Raw genomic sequence first — 22,939 nt, forward strand, 5'->3', positions numbered from 1 at the left:
AACCAAAAAGTGGAAGCTCTCCTTTTCAGCGAATGTAGAACCATATACCACTAATCAAAAGGGGGGGGGGGGGGGCAAAAAAAAAAAAAAAAAAAAAAAAAAAAAAAAAAAAAAAATATTGATTTGCATTTTTAAAAACTTTCCATAAATTATAAAAAGTTAGGAACACTATAGTAAAAGAACTTTACAATAAAATATCTAGAACTGTCCCAGAGACACAGCATTTTAAAAAATTTTCCAAAATTCGCATCTTCAAAATGGTATGCGCAGTGTTACCTTTGGAGGGCTGTAACTCAGAGCATTTTTTTTTTTTTGAGGAAACAAAAAAAATTGTGTGTTCCTTGGAGAAGAAATAAAAACTTTGAGGTTCGCCGATGACATTGTAATTATGTCAGAGACAGCAAAGGACCTGGAAGAGCAGCTCAACGGAATGGACAGTGTCTGGAAAGGAGAATATAAGATGAACATCAACAAAAGCAAAACGAGGAATCTAGTCGAATTAAATCGGGTGATGCTGTGGGAATTAGATTAGGAATAAGTGTCGGGAAGTCATTTCTGAAAGTATTTGTATGGAGTGTAGCCATGTATGGAAGTGAAACATGGACGATTAATAGTTTGGACAGGAAGAGAATAGAAGCTTTCAAAACGTGGTGTTACGGAAGAATGCTGAAGACTAAATGAGTAGATCACATAACTAATGAGGAGGTATTAAATAGAATTGGAAAGAAGAGAAATTTGTGGTACAACTTGACAAGAAGAAGGGATCGGTTGGAAGGGCTTATTCTGAGGCATCAAGGGATCACCAATTTAGTATTGGAGGGCAGTGTGGAGGGCAAAAATCGTAGAGGGAGACCAAGAGATGAATACACTAAGCAGATTCAGAACAATGTAGGTTGCAGTAAGTATTGGGAGATGAAGAAGCTTGCACGGGATAGAGTAGCATGGAGAGCTGCATCAAACCAGTCTCTGGACTGAAGACGATAACAACAACATTCCTTTGGTTTCCATTATTTCATACATTTCTCTAAAGATTTTTAGATCTCTTACCACAATTGCAATATTGTCTGAATATGCACATATCTGATTGTACTTCATCATTACTGTTCCTCTCGTCTATTTTTCTTTTTTCCCCCTATCAAACAAGCAGTGGTAAGTTAAACAGAACTGCAGGGAGACCATCAGCCTGTTTCACTCATCTTTAACGTTAAAAGCTCTGTCATTTTGTTGTTCACCTTTACTTTTGCCTTTGTGGCCTTCAATGTAAATTCACCTACCTTCCTTTGCTCATCTCAGGTCCCCAAGCCTTTCAGGGCTTTATACAATGCTGAATGTTTGAGATTAAGTTACAACCATGAAATACAAGGTCTTATGCAAGTGAAGGACATACTGAAGTTCGTTGAATCTCTAAGAATGCAGTAGTTAGGACATGTGGAGAAGATGAGAGATGACAGGATGCCTAAACGATTAATAAGAAGCACACTGTATTCCACCAGAAGGAAGGGCCAACCAAGTGCTGGATGGCTGGACAATGTGATGGCTGATATCAACAAGATGAAAATTCAAGGATGACAGAGAAAACCAGAGAAGAGTGAAGTATGTAGGCAGCTTGTTGAGGAGACCAAGGGTCATCAAGGGCTGTAACGTGAAAGAAGAGACATTCCAATGCCTCAAATACTTCAAGAGCAGGAGACAATAACTAAAATGGAACCTCAAAGAAATCTTGTGAATTCATTATTTATATCAAATTTTCTATGGTGTTCAAATTACGTATCATTTTGGTCTCTCATTGTTTTGCTTGCTGCAGAGGGCAAAATTATACATTATTCATGGTTAATTTCTCCTTATAATTTTTTCTCCTATCTACCTAATTCTGTAGATCTCAATTCGTTCGAGCAATCAATCATTCATGATAGGAAACACAGTCATAGCTCAGTCACTCAAAATGATTCTGAAATTTTACTTGTTAAAATGAAATCAGGCGATGATTCTTCTTCTCTGCAGGCTCGTGCTTTGCGGCAGTCCGCTAATCTGTACAAATAAAATGCCTCGTAATTTTGGGAGCGTTGTATAGTCAGTCGGGAAACCTCAGATCAAGCGGATATTTGGCTTTGATGAAGTTTAACCTTCCGAAGAAATAATGGAGCTCTTGGATTATTAAATGCAGGTTCGTATCCAGTCTTTCGGAAGTTCCCTTCTGATTAACAACTACGCAATATATCGATGAATATCATTAATTCTCAAAAGTCGAATACACACCTTTTGTGTGAAGGAGCCATATATATGTATTTCCCTTTTAATCGTACAATTTCGTATCCGTTATCTTCTGTCACAAATCTCAATAATCAGATTACAGTTCTTCAAACAAAACTCCGGCTAATCGGCACGAAGACAAACTCGGAAGCTCTCTTTCTCTTTTTTTTTTTTTTTTCTAACAGCCACCAGAGAGAGTACTACAAAGAATACTTATGCGCTCATGGCATAGCTATTGTATGAACTACTTTTCGCATGGATTCTGCGAGTATGAAGATAGAAAATTAGTAAACGTCATTCAAGGGTAGAATTGTATCAGAATAATTCATCGAATATAAAGAGATATTACATCCTGGACTTCTTGCACCTACTATTTGTCACTATCTAATGAGATTTATGAACATAAACTTGAATAACGTAGATAATTCAAAAACAAAAATGATAAAAAACTGGCCCTACAATAAATTTTTTGAAGTTGTGGTGCTGCTAGTCTTATTGACATGAATCCCTTTTATATTTTCATCTCAGTTTTTTCCACAAATTATCTCATCTTTCACTTGTTTCCCTCTACAACATGCCACTATTTGGTATGATTAATGTTGCTAAGTGTGGAGAACCAAATGCTGAGAAGATGACTAGTATATCACTGACATCGATAACTGATTAGCTGTATTCAAGAATTACACAACACAATGACATTATGGTAATCATTCAGTGTAACATTTCTCTAAATATTTTTAATTTCTATTTTGCGACAAAAGTGTGTAAGTATAAACTTCTCCATCAAGAACAGAAAAAAATATCCGACAGTAGAACCTCGATTGAAATGGACTGAAGACAAACAGGAACACGATGATTACATAAAACAGGAGGAACTACAAAAAACAAAAAGTAGTTTTGGTGAATTTGAATCTTTGAGGCTGAAGTTATGAAAAATTTAGGTACTATTAAAGTACAGTGGACAAAGTAAATAGGGGATCACTTAAAATATTTGACACACCATCAACCAACGAATTTTGCATGTATCGGATTTGGCTTTAACCATTATTATTATTAGAGGTGGAGGAGGACTTCCACTGTCCCCTACATATGCCTGATAAGAAAGGCAGTGATCAAGTACTGAAGCTGCAAGGGTTGTGCCTCTTCAATGCTTATTTCCTCATCTATTATGTATGAATAAAGATAGTGTGCTATGTCTCAATGATGGGAATTACCAAAATTGTTTCTTACCACACCATCTCTGACAGCTAATATGAAGATGTCTGGCAGATGCCCACATGAAATGTTGTGCATGGTACAAAATTATGGGCAACTACATTCCCAAATCATCAAGCAGATAAAAGAAAGTGGAACACAGCATTAAGTAGCATAGATCCCTGGGGAGTCTCAAATGATATGTTTCAAATTTTCTTCCCTTTCAAATTATAAGTAACTAATTATAAGTAATCAGAAAAAGTTGCAGGTAACCTGCATGCATGCAAACATGCAAAGAACCTCATTTCCCCATTTCTGTTTCTTCTACACTTCCATCACGTTTTACCTCGTCTTTCACTTTTAATGTGTTATTTCTCTGGTTTTTAGATATTTCATGTTGTTAATACTTCAGTGTCATCCTGTCTGGTCATACCATTGGTTCCTGGGCAACTTTCACACCTACTCCTTGGAAAGTCTTATTTCCTTAACCATAATAACACACCCTCCCCCCCCCCCCCCAGGACCTTCAAAACCCCCTCCTCTAACCAGGAATGGAGCACCATGTAAAGAGAGAGAGAGAGAGAGAGAGAGAGAGAGAGAGAGAGAGTCAATTCTACACATATTTATCAATCCACTTCTATACACATTTGTCAATCTGTTTTTATCAGTAAGTAGACTCTATCCTATTTATTCCCTTGTAACTTACGTACTCTAGTCCGATAACATTGCCTACATTGCAATTGACAGTGCATGTATGTATGAAATAAAATACAGATTCAACAGTTCATTTTTAAGCAACCACTAGTTTTCAAAACAATTATAAACAAACTTAGATGTAGATACTTACTGCAAATGTTATCTTGCAAAGGATATCTTCTGGGATTGTGCGATCATGCTTGTATACTTTGACATAAAATTTGTCAAGACTTGTGTCCATAACCTCCATGCAAATCCATACGTCACCCTCTCGAAATAATGCACCATAAAATTGGACTGTATATGGGCAATCAGAAGAGCGCATCGAGATATCTAGATCCATAAGCAGTCTTTTCTGTTCTTGGGTATTCACAGTAGCAGCTATTCTCTGGAAAACAGACACGAAAAGTAAATAAACTGACTTAAATTAACTGCTTTTATACATGTAATGTATCTCAAATCTAAATAAATTAATAGTGTCTAAAGGAAAATCACGAAGCTATGAACAGAATTCCATTTACAACATCAGAACTAGATAAATTCATGTTCTGGTGAATACTTTTAAAGGCATCTAAAGCAAATTTTGATTTTCATATTTTTTCACTGCAATTAAAAAATCATTGGAGTTTATGTCCAAAGTCTTATTCAAATTGCCAAATAATATTTACATGCATAAGCCAGACGACTCTGAACAAAACACAGTATGATCCTGTAGGTGATATGCTTGTTAATACTTCAGTGTCATCCTGTCTGGTCATACCTTTGGTTCCTGGGCAACTTTCACACCTACTCCTTGGAAAGTCATATTTCCTTTAACCATAATAACCCCCCACCCCACCCAGCACCTTCCTCTAGCCAGGAATGCAGCACCATGTTCACAAAGCGCGCTGTTCGGGAGTGGAATGGTAGGGAGATAGTATGATTGTGGTTCGTTGAACCCTCTGCCAAGCACTTAAATGTGAATTGCAGAGTAATCATGTAGATGTAGATGTACATGATATTTGCTATCTTTAATTAAATATTTTGTGAGAACTGATACATTTTCATACTACAAACATTCTGACCACCCATCAAATCACAGGGCACTTTTAGCTTTAGTTACACAAAACAACTCTTTATGTTGCTAAAACTTTATAATCACTCTACACTCCTGGAAATGGAAAAAAAAACACATTGACACCGGTGTGTCAGACCCACCATACTTGCTCCGGACACTGCGAGAGGGCTGTACAAGCAATGATCACACGCACGGCACAGCGGACACACCAGGAACCGCGGTGTTGGCCGTCGAATGGCGCTAGCTGCGCAGCATTTGTGCACCGCCGCCGTCAGTGTCAGCCAGTTTGCCGTGGCATACGGAGCTCCATCGCAGTCTTTAACACTGGTAGCATGCCGCGACAGCGTGGACGTGAACCGTATGTGCAGTTGACGGACTTTGAGCGAGGGCGTATAGTGGGCATGCGGGAGGCCGGGTGGACGTACCGCCGAATTGCTCAACACGTGGGGCGTGAGGTCTCCACAGTACATCGATGTTGTCGCCAGTGGTTGGCGGAAGGTGCACGTGCCCGTCGACCTGGGACCGGACCACAGCGACGCACGGATGCACACCAAGACCGTAGGATCCTACGCAGTGCCGTAGGGGACCGCACCGCCACTTCCCAGCAAATTAGGGACACTGTTGCTCCTGGGGTATCGGCAAGGACCATTCGCAACCGTCTCCATGAAGCTGGGCTATGGTCCCGCACACCGTTATGCCATCTTCCGCTCACGCCCCAACATCGTGCAGCCCGCCTCCAGTGGTGTCACGACAGGCGTGAATGGAGGGACGAATGGAGACGTGTCGTCTTCAGCGATGAGAGTCGCTTCTGCCTTGGTGCCAATGATGGTCGTATGCGTGTTTGGCGCCATGCAGGTGAGCGCCACAATCAGGACTGCATACGACCGAGGCACACAGGGCCAACACCCGGCATCATGGTGTGGGGAGCGATCTCCTACACTGGCCGTACACCACTGGTGATCGTCGAGGGGACACTGAATAGTGCACGGTACATCCAAACCGTCATCGAACCCATCGTTCTACCATTCCTAGACCGGCAAGGGAACTTGCTGTTCCAACAGGACAATGCACGTCCGCATGTATCCCGTGCCACCCAACGTGCTCTAGAAGGTGTAAGTCAACTACCCTGGCCAGCAAGATCTCCGGATCTGTCCCCCATTGAGCATGTTTGGGACTGGATGAAGCGTCGTCTCACGCGGTCTGCACGTCCAGCACGAACGCTGGTCCAACTGAGGCGCCTGGTGGAAATGGCATGGCAAGCCGTTCCACAGGACTACATCCAGCATCTCTACGATCGTCTCCATGGGATAATAGCAGCCTGCATTGCTGCGAAAGGTGGATATACACTGTACTAGTGCCGACATTGTGCATGCTCTGTTGCCTGTGTCTATGTGCCTGTGGTTCTGTCAGTGTGATCATGTGATGTATCTGACCCCAGGAATGTGTCAATAAAGTTTCCCCTTCCTGGGACAATGAATTCACGGTGTTCTTATTTCAATTTCCACGAGTGTATATTAAGCATCAATTTTGTTTTGCACATATCTGACACTAATAAAAGTTAATCACAATCTGTTTCTCTGGCAATGGCTTTTGCTATGCATGTTCATACATACCTCTATTTTGAAAGAAAATGGCTCTGAGCACTATGGGACTCAACTGCTGTGGTCATAAGTCCCCTAGAACTTAGAACTACTTAAACCTAACTAACCTAAGGACAGCACACAACACCCAGCCATCACGAGGCAGAGAAAATCCCTGACCCCGCCGGGAATCGAACCCGGGAACCCGGGCGTGGGAAGCGAGAATGCTACCGCACGACCACGAGACGCGGGCTATTTTGAAAGAGGGAAAGGGGGGGTGGCAGAAGGGGGGGGGGGGAAGGAGGGAGGGAGGGAATAATTTTACAACCAAAGATAAGGAAACACTTATTTTCAGTTTTATAAAGCAAAATAGTACTTCAACAAGTGGTGGTAGAAGACACACATAAAAGACAGTTTTGACTGTCAAGCTTTCGGAGCCAGCAGCTCCTTTTCTGGCAGAAGGGTTGAAGGGGAAGGAAGAGGGGGGAAGGAAAAGGAATGGAGATGTCTAGGAAAAGGTGTAGATTTTGGGAAAGTCACCCAGAACCACAGGTCAGGAGAGACTTACCGTACAGGATGAGAACGAAAGGCTGTCCTTCCTTATAGGTGTAAGGAACTCTAGAATTTATTTAATTTATGAAAAAATGAATGAGCTGCTACATTTTAAACTTTTTTCTAAACGCAAACTCAAATTTTATATTTAAGTATCTCAATTTTTACCACAGTTTTTAACAGATTTGGATAAATCTAGAGTTCGTGCACCTGTAAGTATGGCTTGTATGCTATGCAAAATTCATTGAAGAATCTCTCTTACTTATAAAGAAAAGTATACCCGTAGCAACAAATGCAGCCAATAGTAAGTGAAAAAAAATGAAGAAATTCCACAATTAAAAATATTTATTTTGTTATGTTTTTGAACTTCCACTTCTATGAGAGTGGATCCTGAATCCTTCCTGGTCACCCTGACAAAGTATTATGAATTTATTTGTAAAAGTATAGACACTGGAAATTAAAATGTCCTGTGGTGCCTCTCCTGCTCTAAGTTGGCCCATTTGTCATCCTACCCCCCTTTTAACATGCTTCATTTCACTTTTAATACAAAATCCAATTCACAAAAAAGTGAGAGACCAAAAGCTGTGGTTCATACAGCAAGTATTTCCCAAAAGATCTGTTAAAAAGATGGTAAATATTGCACAGGCTTACAACTCCTTTAAGCTACAATTATTAGGAAACTGACAAATTTTTCATGATTTTCGCTTGTGTTCATAAACCAGTACCCTTAAGTGAATTTTCCTCCTTACTGTTTCTTCAATTAGAGGCTACATTTTATTCACGCAAGTTTCAATTACTCTGAATGACCTAAAAAATAAACTTAATTTTCAGTTGCTGAAACTTTTCATGCACAAACAGCTTCCTTCAAAAACGTCTGTATGACTCCCAGCATGAATAACAGAAGTGACATACACGAAAAGGGTGAAGAATATTTTATAGTTCTGATTCACTAAATCAAATTATCATCACATGTATCAGTTAAGAATTTTCCCCAAGATGAAATAAGTGGGCTTGATGTAAAAGCAGATGCCACTATTAAAATGTTGTGTAAATCTGCGAAATTATTGAAGGCTATAGCAGACTACCATAAGCAAGCATAAATGATGGTAGTTTTCCTAGTAGCTTTGGCCAGTTAAGATTGTAACCACATTACCTATACATTAGGTGTGTTGCATACCTATCATGTCACCTCATTTCAATCCCCTTGTTTGCACATGTGATCAGTGCGTTACTCAATTCATCTAGAGACCGGAAGCGGTGAATCATCTAGAAACTGAGTGAGGATATAGAAAGTGTTCCATAACCTATAGAACATTTTTGTTATACATCATTATCCTTCTGTCTGTTCCTTAAAAATAAACAGTATTTATAGCAAAATTGAAGTTGACAGTGTTTAATTCAGGTTTTATTTGAAAACTGGATTTGAAATGTGAAACAAAGGGATACTTTAGTAAAGAAAAAATTCTCAAAACACACACATGTCAAACATCACTTCAATATTTTGTTGAGCTTATGTAAGACATGTTTCTGGTTTTCATAAACAACTTTCATACTTATAAACAATAACAGGAAACACTTGCCTTTGATATTATGAATATTCTACTGAGTACAAAATAACAGCAATAATCATGTAGATATTTTTGGGTTTGTGATTGTGAACTGTACTTGCATCAAAAGTAATTGCTTTCATTTCGTAAAAGGGTGGAAGTTATGCAACCAACTAATTTTGATTACTTTTAAAATATAAAATAAAAATACTTAAAAATTTTGAATGGAGGATACAAAATACAAAATCTACTAACACTGAACGATGTGCGATTCTAATTATGTGTAAAACAAACAAAAAATAAGAAGTCGTCAACTCAAAACTTCTCTCTCTCTCTCTCACACTTTCAGTTATGTTTCTTTTCCTACCAGTGCTACCAATACTATCAGTAATACTACCATTTAGTATGAAGAAAATGATGCCAAGCTGCAACACAGTGGCTTTATCCACATAGTAAATTATTGTCTTTACTCGAATTCTTTTATTCTAGACAGGATTCTATCTTACCTTATTCGAACGCTGTTTTCCCCCAAAACTTACCAAGGTTAGAGCAAAGTCTACAAAGAAGCCATAGATTACTCAAGGAATAGTGGTATCTTGAAAAACAAAAAGAAAACTGTATCTGTCAATCCGAAACAGTTCCGATGTTGATGCTATAGCACATTACAAGAAATACTGCAAAATATTAAAGACTGTAATACGGACATCAAAGCAAATATATTACAAGGAAAAGATAGTCATATCAGATAACAAAATAAAGACAATATGGGATACAGTGGAGGAGGAGACCAGTAGAACCAAACATGAAGAGGAACAAACATCATTAAGAGTAAATGATACATTGGTGACATGTGTATAGTGTTGCTGAACTTTTTAACAAACATTTTATAACTGTTACTGAAAAGATGGGGTTGTCAGGTTCACTGGATGATGCTATGGAATACCTCAGACCAGACATTTCAAGTAACTTCCATAATATGAATTTGACCCTCACTACCCCAGCAGAAGTAATGTCCACCATAAAATCTTTAAAATCAAAAACATCTAGTGGGTATGATGAAATATCAACAAAGTTAATTAAAGAATGTGATTCTGAGTTAAGTAACATATTAAGCTATCTGTTAACCAGTCATCTATCAGTGGAATATTTCCTGAATGGTTGAAATATGCCAAAGTTAAGCCACTGTTTAAGTAGGGAGATAAAGAAATAGCATCAAATTTCCGTCCACTTACACTTTTGCCAGCATTCTCAAAAATTTTAGAAAAAGTAATGTACAGTCGGCTTTATAACCACCTTATCTCAAATAACATACTTTCAAAGTCACAGTTCAGATTTCTAAAGGGTTCTGATATTGAGAAGGCTATCTATACTTACAGTGAAAATGAGCTTAATTCATTAGACAAAAAATTGCAGGCAACTGGCATATTCCGTGATCTGTCAAAGGCATTTGACTGTGTAAATCACAATATCCTTTTAAGTAAATTAGAATATTATGGTGCAACAGGAAATGCTGCAAAATGGTTCAAATCTTATATCTCTGGCACGAAAGAGACATGTATTAAACTATCAGGAATCATCCAACTGGGAACTAGTTACATGTGGGGTCCCACAAGGTTCCATCTTATGGCCCTTACTTTTTCTCATGTATATCAACAACCTTTCATCAGTAACATTACCAGATGCCAAGTTCATTTTGTTTGCAGATGATACAAACATTGCAATAAATAGCAAATCAAGTGTAGTCTTAGAAAGATCAGCCAATAAAATATTTGTGGACATTAATCACTGGTTCCTAGCCAATTCTTTGTCACTAAACTTTGAAAAAACACACTACATGCAGTTCAGAACTTGTAAGGGGTGTCCCAAGAGTATATGTCTAACACACGATGACAAGAAGATAGAAGAAGTGGACAGTGTTAAATTCTTGGGATTACAGCTTGATAATAAATTCAACTGGGAGGAACACACCACATAACTGCTGAAGCGTCTTAACAAATCCCTATTTGCAATGCGAATTGTGTCAGACATAGGGGATAAAAATCAAAAAGTTGGCATACTATGCTTACTTTCATTCCATAATGTCATGGGATTATTGTTTGGGGTAATTCATCAAGCCAAGCTAAAGTTTTCCGAGCACAAAAACGTGCAATAAGAATTATATGTGGTGTGAACTCAAGAACATCCTGCAGAAGCTTGTTTAGGGAACTAGGGATACTAACTACTGCTTCCCAATATATTTATTCCTCAATGAAATTTGTCATTAAAAATATATCACTTTTTCAAACCAACAGCTCAATTCATGGAATTAATGCTAGAAATAAGAATAATATTCAAAAGGATTTAAAGACACTTAGTCTTGTACAAAAAGGTGTGCATTATTCAGTAACACTCATTTTCAATAACTTGCCAGCAGCCATAAAAAGCTTAACAACCAATGAAATTCAGTTTAAGAGAAGCCTAAAGGATTTATTGGTGGCCAACTCCTTCTACTCCATTGCTGAATTTCTCAGCAAAAACAACTGATTTGTGTGTGTATAGAGGGAAACATTCCACGTGGGAAAAATATATCTAAAAACAAAGATGATATAACTTACCAAACTAAAGCGTTGGTATGTTGACACACACACACACACACACACACACACACACACACACACACACACACACAAAAGCTTTCGCAACCCATGGTTGCTTCATGGGTTGCGAAAGCTTGAATATTTGTGTGTGTGTGTGTGTGTGTGTGTGTGTGTGTGTGTGTGTGTTTTTTATTTTATTGTGTATCAACATACCCGCACTTTCTTGTTTGGTAAGTTAAAGCTTCTTTGTTTTTATATTTTTTTTCCCCCATGCGGAATTAGGACAGTTGTCTAAGCCTTGCTTCTGTGCCTCATTTCATCTCTGTGGTAGACATCCTCAGACGAACATTGGGCACAAAAACATGCCTTAGACCATGGTCTAATGCCCATAAAACCAATGGCAACAAGTTTATAAATATTAGCTGTGAAAGTATGTATTGTATAATCAATTGTTCTTTCCATCTCTACAGGAACAGATTGGTTGGAAGTATGGAGATTAAGGGACAAAAGTACGACTTATGGTACAAATTCATTGAGAACACAACTGCAAACCAAAAATAATAGTCACCTAAGGGTTGTACCTCACCAAAAGGAAAATAGTATAACAAACGTTTAGAATACTGGTGACACTAAGATTTAAAGGATCTTTTAAGAAATGTAAAAATGCAAGGAAAATTGGGCTCCTGTGTAGCAGAGCTGAGAGCATAGCAAGTATCAGAAATGTGAAATACAATAGAAAGGTAAAAGAGAATTACCTGTTTGGCAAGTGGGTTAGGCACAGTCGAAGGTTCCCCCGTGACTCAACATGCAGTAGGAGGTTTCCCTTACACTACCATTCCACTTGCCAACTTGAGTACTGTCTTATCATTAAATAAAAGGCACACTCTTTGAGAAAGCATGAAACCCGTCCAGCTGACCTTTCATCAACAGTCAATACTAAGATCTTAAGGTCCTGCATACCTGAAAAGCCTAATATAACTTTGGTGTAAATGGAACAAGAGACTTTTCTTCTAACCACTACTTCAACTCAATAGGCAATCATTACATCAGCTCAGAACACACGAAGACATTTATTGCACCCTCCCATGGTCTGAGTATTTAAGCCAAAACTTCTTGTCCGAGACATGCAACATTCCACTGCCACACCCCAGTATGAAGAAGCTTGCACCGGATAGAGTAGCGTGGAGAGCTGCATCAAACCAGTCTCAGGACTGAAGACCACAACAACAACAACAACAACAACAACAACAACCCCAGTGGTAGGGGACTGACAGCACTTAGTATCCTCCAGCTCAGGAAATCCAAGTTTGCCATGCCTTTACATAACCATTACTGGCTCAACACCTAGTTGGAGTATAAAGGATAAACAGAAATTAGACTTTCAAGACACAAACAGAAATGTTGTTGTAAGGACTTTGGGCTCGTGTTCACCAAACAAACACTCATAAAAAACTAAGTAACTTGGACGGGAACACAGCTACAACACTGGGACAACCCTTCATACCTCTGAGTAAAACTAATGCACAATTGCTTTCCACTACCATTGTGGCTACATGACGCTCAAAGTTTGCACTAATATTATACTCACGCTCACTACAGAACACCAGGCTCATTGACACCATTTTTAATGAGACAGACGACATCGTAACTGGTTGCCTACAACCAACTCCAGTTGACATAGTTTACCATCTTGCAGGCCTAGCACTCTTTGATATTAGATGAATAACAGTGGCAGATGTTGGGAAAAACAGGAAAACTATTTCAGGCATTTCATATTTGGAAGCAAAGCACCACATCGCACATTCTAGGCTGAAGTCGAGACAGAGGTTTCTTCGAACAACTAAATACAACTGTGGCAGAATAATGCAAGTTGAAGTAATAGCCAAAACGTAAAGAAAGAGTCTGCTGCTGGTTTCCTATTACAACTAGCACATGCAGAACACTCTGAACAGACTGCAAACTGGTGTGATGTGGTGCAAACGAAACTTGAAGTGGTGGGGCTGCATTAGTGGAGACGCAACTTGCAAATGGGGAGGATGCTGAGCATATCTTTGTCTGCCTGAAGCCTGCATGCTGAATGACATGGTTTCAGCAAATGTTCCAGCAATGAAGACTGACATATTCTGTTCCCTGAAATCAATTTGACACATACGAAGTCTTGTGTATTTATTATAGATATGTTTTGAAATTGTATGTAATTGTACTTTCCTGACCTGGATACAAAAATAATAATTACATTCTTGCACTTTAGCACTAGTCCAGTTTGAGTAAAGAAATATACTGCAATAATCATGGTTAACATGGTCATAATGTACTGTCATCAAATGGACAGCTTAAATGCGGTTTTCCAAAAATACATCAGATTTAAAATTTACTCAGAAACAATGACAGAAAATGTCAATGTTGCAATGGAATGAAGAAAGATTCAGGTACACATGGTGTCAATGATGGGGCCACTGAAATGGTTCATTGCACCACCTCATTCTATTGTTAGTTTGGCCATGACGTATTAGGCAAGTCAACCACTCTTAAACTTTTTGATACATGGCAGATGGAGATGTGAAGCAGTACAGAGAGTAGCTTTTCAGCTACCACTTCTTTCAGTTTAAGCACACACTTGTGCACACAGACATATCCTTTGCAGCTACATGGAGTGTTTATGAGTAGGTGCTTTGACTGACAGAGGGCCAATGGGATTGAAACTACTGATATTTTCTGCCCCTTTTATTATAATCCATGAAGAATATTGTGAGATACTATTTGAACACTTTATGCAAGAACTCTTAACTTGTGACAGCTTCATTATCAAAGCAGTAGGCAGCTGAGAAATATGCCAGTGAGGCCTGTAGTGGAGAAACACTCCTTACCCTCGCACCCTCCCACCCTGTGGCTGCCATTGGTCTCTGTTACTGGCCATCCTGAAAATACTGTCTTACCAGTAGACTTAAATGTCAGCCTTGTTGGGTTTCACTGTCATTTGTGATCCCCAGTTGACTTTTTTTTTTTTATGTACAGCAGCAATTAGAAATTGGGAAACTTCTAGCAAAATGTACATGCAAACATCATATATACACTACAAGCAAGAAATAAATGACAAAAGCCTATATTTAACTGAATAAAACAACATTTATTGCAAGGGTTGGGGGACAGTGAGGCGAGAAAGATCATTTCAGTTGCTGCATACACAGTACTAGTATTAATAGATATCGACACAGCAGCTACTGATACCACCTATATATAAAGTATTTGACCAACATTATTCTGGATTGGGTGGTTTGTTGGTTGAGGATTAAGGGACTAAACAGTGAGGTCATCATTCCTTTGGACCAGGGATACTTCATCTGGATTTTGTGACATCTACCAGGGTCATGTTCTGATGTACAGGAGCAGTAAAATCTAAGCACTGAAGACAACACTGATGTCATGGCTGAGAAATAATTTACAGAGATGTATGTGGACTGGGCTAATACATAGATTGAGGGAGCGGAGGGGTGTGTGTGTGTGTGTGTGTGTGTGTGTGTGTGTGTGTGTGTGTGTGTGTTTCAGAACTCAATTATGGTGAGAGAAACCCCATATGCATCTGACACCTACCAACCCCATTACGGGTTAAGACAGTAATATAGCAGAGATTGCATTCTAGGTGGGACATTCAGAACAGTGAGGAAGCTAAAAATGTAGTGGACATCAGGTTGGACTATCGAGAATAAAACAATGGCAGCAGATGGATGTTCCTGGGGCTCTGTATGTGACAAGAGCTGCCCCATCCCTGATCCGTACAATCACGGCATTTAACAGCTCCCACTATTCAACAGAGTGCAATCCCTAAGAGGGGAAACTGGGTGCAGCAGAAAGAGGCAAACCACAGCTAAAAGCAATTAAAACAGAGTAAAAAAGGGATGAAAGAGGCAGCTGTCAAAAGTAGTAGGGTTGAGGGTATTCCCACACCCAGCATGTAATGGGAGATACCCCAACCACCCCATCCTAAACGTAGTTTAAAGCCTTATATTGAGAATAAAGTCGCCTTGCATGGAGAAAACACAGACAGTTCAACTGCCTGTCAATCGTCCATCAACATTAGAAAAATACAATATGGAAAACAATGTTTAGCATGGAGGGCCAGAAGGCGGTGGCCATTCCACTAGGACAGGAGCTACTGTCTGTAAGGATGTGCGAGGTGGCTTGTTGCATATAATAAAACTATATGTTAGTCTGGTATGACCAATACAGGTGGATTCCATTTGGAACAGGAGGAGGAACGCCATGCAACAGTAGTCTCCTTGATAGTAGAGAGTTTTATTAGAAGGGCAGTAGCCCACTGTATAATGTTCCATCTCTGGACGAGAAAAGGCCGTAATTGCACCCGCACATCCACACCTGTGATCATCAAAACAAATGTGTGGTGGATTATCACCTCTGTAGCCAAATGGACAGTCAGTTCATTCCTATGGAATACCAATATGACCTGTGACCTAGAGAAAAAAAAAAGCTGAGCAGGCAGTATGACTAATGACAGAGGTCGTGAGTAGCAGATATCACAGAGTGATGAGAGAAACAGTGGTCAATGTTGAGATTGCTTAGTGAGTCACTGCAAATTAAAACACAGTCAATGGCAGCTTGTTTAATAAAATGCAGGGCTTTGTTAATGGCTATCAGCTCCACAATAGAAACACTGTGTGTTCCCAGCATCCAATGTTGCACCTGACAAGTGAGATAAGTAAAAGAAAAAAATATTCCATCTTATCCATGGTTTTAGAGCCATTGTGTAAATGATGGTAGCACCTTGCTACTCTAGGAGAACAGAAAGGGTCACGTGTCTAAAGGTGGGGGGGGGGGGGGGGGGGCGTAATCTGAATTTGAGGACTGTGGAATATGCAGGCCCTAATTCATGGCCTTGGTACCAACCAAGGGGGGTAGTGTGGAAAAATGCAAGGAGTAGATTTCAAGGTGCTTTGGCAGAGATCTCAGCAGATGGCTGCAGGGTGCATTCCAACTGGTGATTCCGTCGAGGGCAGACGGCAGGGGCAATGCCCCTCTTATGCAAAACGAACATGATACGTTGGATGATGAAATTGTCAGATGGTGTTGCATATAACAACAGTTGGTACCATCAGAGCTGAAGAGAGAAGACTTCTACTTCAGCAAGGCGACTGTCTACGGGACTAATCTGTAAGGCACCAGTGACCAGTGGCCAGTTAAACACTATGATGGTAGACTGGGTCAAACAATTTCAAAGCTGAAGGTGCCACAGAGCCATAAACCTGACAACCACAATTCAATCAGAATGAGACTAGTGATTGTGGTGAAGCACTCTGTCACCAAAATAGACATGGAGCTAACTATTCACAACTCTGGTGGGGTTTGATTTCTGTCTCCATACTGGAAAGTACGTTCCCATTTATTGCCAGATCATGTTAAGACTGCTTCCGTTTCTTCAAAATTTTGATGTCGCACTGCCAGCACCTATTCACCGGTGTATCAAAATTTTCGACATCTAATTTCAGGCATATTGGAGATGTAAAGGTTAAACAACATAGGGTGAGAACAAATCCATGAGGTAGCTTATCATTTAGTGTCTTTGAAGAGCTTATCTGGCAGGTCATTCAGGGTCACACTGGCAACAAGATAAGCTCGTCAAAGATATTAAATGGCAAACTACATCAGAGATCTGTCCTTGCTCCATTGCTGTTTAATCTGTACGTCTCTGATGCCTGAAACTAGATCTCTTAAGTTTGGGTATGGGAGCTGGCAGTGTGATGCTTGGAAGTGATAATGAATGTATTGTTGCAAATCACCTTGCCCAAGGCCTTTTCTTTTAAAATGGTAAGTTCAAATAGCATTATTTTAGAAATTTATATTATCACTCCATTATTGCTGTTTTTGTAGATGGGGTTATAAGGAACTACTTTGCAAACAAACATAACCTAACTTATATTTTGCTCTTTAAATGTCATTAAAAGTGCCACAGTTTCACTCAAGAGGCTTTAAGAAAAGTCCATGTAAGTTCTTGAGGCAAATGACTAATGTTGAAGGCACATCTCTACTATGTCTGATTAACATTATCAACATTCGGACAAGACTGAACATGAAACACAATGATCCAGAGTCAAGTAAAAGGCAAGTTTTGGTAACCTACTGTTTACCCTCTGACAATGAAAACGTGGAATGTGCAGCAGATCATTTAAAGACATGTTAGGACTAACACACAAATGTGTGTTCACTGCGATTGAAAAACTAAAGGGGAAGAACATGTCTTCAGAAACACCAGTGAAATAAACCTAACACACAAAGTCACAAAGTGAAATAAACTCAAACTGAAACTTGTAAAAAGAAAACTATACTCCTCTCCTAAATCTTAAAAACATTAGTTTAGTGATGGCCTCAACTTTCACAGGATGTACAGGGTGTTCAAACTCAACAAAAACAATGATCATAGCTTGTTATTTCGTAGGTATCATGATGATACTTTTATGATTTGGGACTGACGAAGATGAAAATCAAATGTGCAGTTGGGTCAAAAGTTTTTTTCTACACTGTGGCAAAAACTACATCCATACAAAGCTGGAAAGGCTACAAAAGCTCTCAACTCTGACAACACCGAATCATGTATGCCCTTGAGTACATCATCAACTTTGAGTGTCGACATGCAATAAGTTATTTTCATTCCTATACTAATACATTCCAACTTGTTTCACTGTCAGCAACTTTCAAATTATAGCTTGCACCTTCACATTGATGACACAGGGCAAAATTTCATGTGCTGTGGCATGGAGCATTGCTGAATGTGGTGTGAACGAGATCACTTCTTGTGTGCTGAAAGTTCTTTCTTCCAGTATCAATGAGAAATGAAATTTGCAAATAATGTGCAATAAATTGCAGGGCAGACTAATAATCAAATAATATCAATTGTTATGACTTAAGCTGTTGCAAAAAATATTTAAATTCCGGATTTCTGAATAATTCCATGTGTCCATTGACCAGGATTTTTACATAACTGAAAAGACAAAAAAGTAGTGTAGGAATATGGTTCCAGGAGAAGTAGATGAAATGATTCACAGTGCTGAAGTCTTCCACCAGCCCTATGAAGTAATGATACTGACACAGAAGACTTTTTGACTCTCCTGCTGTAGCCGATAAATGTCTGAATGTGACTTCTCTTAAGATAAGCACACTCAGCTGGATTCAAATTTCAAGAGAACATTTCCTCATGATTAAAGCGAGGCAGCCATTCAATCAGCTTGAAATATGGAAAGAATAACATATTCAAAAGCTATCAGTTATCAAGGCCGTCATCAATCTTCAGAGCTTGCAGTCCTTAGGGGAAGAATATTCTTGAATGTGGCAAACGAAAAGACTTATTACTAATAACGGACTTTGTGGATGAAAACTGTCTTCTATTTTACAGGGAACTTGTACCTAACAAAGCGTTTAATGTAGGAGAATGGACTGAATTGAACTTTCTATTCTGTGGATGTATGAACTAATAATTTGCCAAACACAATATGACCAATCCTTAAAAATCAATTTACAGTTTTTATATATATATATATATATATATATATATATATATATATATATATATATATATATATATATATATATATATATATATCAGAGTCATCACAAACAATTTTTTGCTTCTCCTGAAAAATTTCACTTTTTTACTTACTACCTTTCCCTACGTAAAACTAATACTGCAAATGAGAGCTTACCAACTGCACAAAATGGCACGCGAAGGCCAAAAGTTGTCAGTAACAAATTAGTTCTCATTTTGCTTGCTTACTGAACAGAAATACTATTCTAAGAAGAAAAGAACTGCTTCTCCTTTGAGTTCAATGGAAGGATATTCTATTAATCATAACTGTTAGAAAATGTTGCAGTCATTTTCATCCAAACAGCCAATTTAATTTTGGTAGCATTCAGGCAAATTTCATTTGCATGCTATTTAATAAATCCAAAATTAACTTTTATGATATGTAAACATGTTGATATGTAGCAGCACACTGAATACAGGGATGCATCTTGCATGATATTTACAATCATAAACAAAGGATACGATGTAAATGTGAGGATAGTGCATGGCATGCGCTTTATTGGTAGATGTTGTTATTGAACTTGAAATAAACACAGGGTTACGGTTCGAAAGTGAACATAAATGCTTTTATTAACATGCACAGAACGAATGTAACACAAGGGTAGGCAAAACCCATCCATGTTAATCGGAACATCTATAAGCGTTGGTAGCAACTGCGGCAAAGATAAATATGTAGCAGGGGCATCAATTCTAAATTCCAACACCCCCACTAGAAGCGATGTCTCTCAGTACTTCATTCTCCGAGTCCAAATTCTTGTGTTAGTTGCTGACGTCTGGTTCTTGGCAATAGCTTTGTCATCATATCTGCAAGCATTCCATTTGCGGAAATTTGCTCCACTGTGATTTCTCCTGTATCCATCTTTTCCCTGATGAAATGATGCCTGGTGTCAATGTGTTTAGTGCGACCTTTGCATCCACTTGTCTTTGACAGATCAAGTGCACCTTTGTTGTCGCAAAACAATCTTATCAGACCCTCTTTTGGGAAAGGGGATATCTCTCTTTACAGACCTTGCAGCCGAAGTGATTCCTGACATGCAGAAGTTAAAGCTATGTATTCTGCTTCTATCACCAAGAGAGCTACTGCTGGTTGCTTTTTATTATTCCATGAAATTGCTGCACCTTGTGACATAAATAAAAAACCAGTGGCTGATTTTCTATCTCCTATGTCCCCAGCCCAGTCAGCATCAGTGCATCCTGTGATATGATCTTATTTGGAAAATTGTAGCTTGAAGTATTTAGTTCCCTTTACATACCTTAGGATTCGCTTTACAGCCTGCCAGTGGGATATTCCAGGGTTATTATTAAACCAACTCAACTCCAATTGTGTACACTAGATCTGGTCTAGTACCGAGCTGTGCACAAGTCAGGCTACCAATGGCTTCTTTATATGGGACTTTCTTCATGGTATCTCTTTCTCTCTGTTTTGGGCTCATTTCACGAGTTAATACTTTGTTATTGTCAAGCAGAGTGGATACTGGATTACAGTCTTCCATGTTATACTTTCATGAAATCTGATTTATATAATGAGTCTGATCCAACCATAAAAGTCCCAGCTTACCATCTTTTGTCATTCTGATCCCTAGACAATTGGATACTTCTCCAAGGTCCTTTAGTTTAAGTTGTTCCTTTAGTTGTTCTTTAAATGCAATTTTCTGTTGCATACTGTTACAAAATATCAGCATGTCATCTATGTTAACAGCTACAATTCATATATCACTTCCTTTGTTTCTGTGATACACATGGATCAGTGGTGGACCGGCTGAAATTTAAACTTAGTAGAACTTCGTCCAGTTTGATATTTCAACAGCGACTTCCCTGTTTATGTCCATACACTGCTTTCTTGAGTCTTAATACCTTCATATTTGACTGTTTTTGTCATGTAGTAAATTGTGGGAATTTTAACATAAATTTCTTGTTTCAAATCATCATGCAAAAAAGCTGTCACCACACCACAATGCTTAATGTCCAAGTAGTATTTAGCAGTTAGAACAAACAAATATCTGAGTGAACTGTATTGTATCACTGGTGGTTATGTTTCTTCATAGTCTAAACCTTTAACCCGTGAACATCCCTTAACTACAAGTCGAGCTTTATGGCGAATTACCTGTCCTTGTAAGTATCTTTTTATCTTAAAGACCCACCTAGCATCAATTGCTTTTTTGAAATGATAATTAAATGGACACCTTAGCTGCAAACAGGCGTTTATGTACTTCATTGGGGACATGTTGAAAATGTGTGCCCTGACCGGGACTCGAACCCAGGATCTCCTGCTTACATGGCAGACGCTCTATCCATCTGAGCCACCGCGGACACAGAGGATAGTGCGTCAGATGGATAGAGAGTCTGCCATGTAAGCAGGAGATCCTGGGTTCGAGTCCCGGTCGGGGCACACATTTTCAACATGTCCCCAATGAAGTACATCAACGCCTGTTTGCAGCTAAGGTGTCCATTTAATTATCATTTCATTTATAGCAAAGCTGCATGGTCATCCACGATAACTGTTCTTTCGGGAACAGATACTACCGTCATATATAGCTAAAATATGGCTTCCCGGCTATTGACCTTCTTGTGCGAACGCACACGCTATGCAAAAACTCGTACGGGACTTGGTAGATTAATCTGCCACGAGTAATGAGTATGATGGGCAAACATCTATTAGGCGCACTACGAATGTAGTGGCGTGGACATGTTGGGAATGTGGATCTCACGGGGAGCGTGCAAGGGATAATTCCCTGCAGACGCACTATCCTCTGTGTCCGCGGTGGCTCAGATGGATAGAGCGTCTGCCATGTAAGCAGGAGATCCTGGGTTCGAGTCCCGGTTGGGGCACACATTTTCAACATGTCCCCAATGAAGTACATCAACGCCTGCTTGCAGCTAAGGTGTCCATTTAATTATCATTTCATTTATAGCAAAGCTGCATGGTCATTGACGGTAACTGTTCTTTCGGGAACAGATACTACCGTCATATATAACTGCTTTTTTGCCTTGAGGCAGGATAGCTGATTGCCAAGTTTTATTTTCCGCATTCTGATTCTTCTTCTATTGCTTGAAATCATTTATCTGAATCTTTGGTTTGCAAAGCTTCTTCCAAAGTTGATGGCTCTGATTCTTGTGAATCTTCTTTAGTACAACAGGTCACATAATCATCCATCTTCTTCGATATGGGTATTCTGGAAAATCTTAGCACTTGATACAGTTCTGATTCTTCTTCTATTTCACCTGAGCCTGTTTCTTCTGAAATGCTGTTATCTGATCTGTTGTCCCTTGAGTCATCTTGAATCCTAATGTTCTCCTCCTCATTTGTGAATGGAATAAATATATGATTTGGTTCCAGCAAATGATCACATGTTCCTGGCTTGTTATTACTCTCTCTGATTATTTATTCTTTAAATATCACATCTCTGGATTTAATGATATTTTGTTGAACCTGATGGAACAACCGGTACGCCTTGCTGTCTTCACAGTGTCAGACAAGTATGCTCTGAACACATTTCCTGTCCCACTTGCGCCTAATGGTTTTTGGTATGTGGACAGATGCCTTACTGCCGAATAATCTTAGCTATCAGAGGTCCGGTTTCTTTCCTGAGAAAGCTTCCTCTGGCGTTATGTTGTTCAAAGCTATTGTCAGTGATCTGTTAATGAGAAACTGCGGTGGAGACTGCTTCTCCCCATAAATTCGTAAGTAATTTCACTTCAAATAACATACATCTTGCCTTTTCCACGATTGTTCTATTGTACCTTTCTGCAACACCACTTTGTTCTGGAGTGTAGGGAACAATGGTTTCATGCTTAACTCCTTCTTCCCTTAAAAATTTCACCAGTCTTTCGTTTACATATTCTTTTCCATTATCAGTTCGCAAGATACACAGCCTTTCGCCTGACTGATTCCCTAT

At 39.1% G+C, this 22,939-nt stretch overlaps 1 protein-coding gene across 3 annotated transcripts in view; it reads right to left on the reverse strand.

Moving 5' to 3' along the window:
* The window catches only part of LOC126236287 (dual specificity mitogen-activated protein kinase kinase 6), a 49,717-nt gene that overhangs the window by 13,883 nt on the left and 12,895 nt on the right, over positions 1–22,939 (reverse strand). For all 3 annotated transcript variants that reach the window (XM_049945472.1, XM_049945474.1, XM_049945475.1), the window contains one exon: positions 4,292–4,528. In XM_049945472.1, coding sequence (XP_049801429.1) covers positions 4,292–4,528 — 237 coding nt within the window. The remainder of the gene's footprint in view (positions 1–4,291; positions 4,529–22,939) is intronic.

Source organism: Schistocerca nitens, chromosome 2 (genome assembly GCF_023898315.1).
Source record: "Schistocerca nitens isolate TAMUIC-IGC-003100 chromosome 2, iqSchNite1.1, whole genome shotgun sequence".
Classification (NCBI taxonomy): Eukaryota; Metazoa; Arthropoda; class Insecta; order Orthoptera; family Acrididae; genus Schistocerca; species Schistocerca nitens.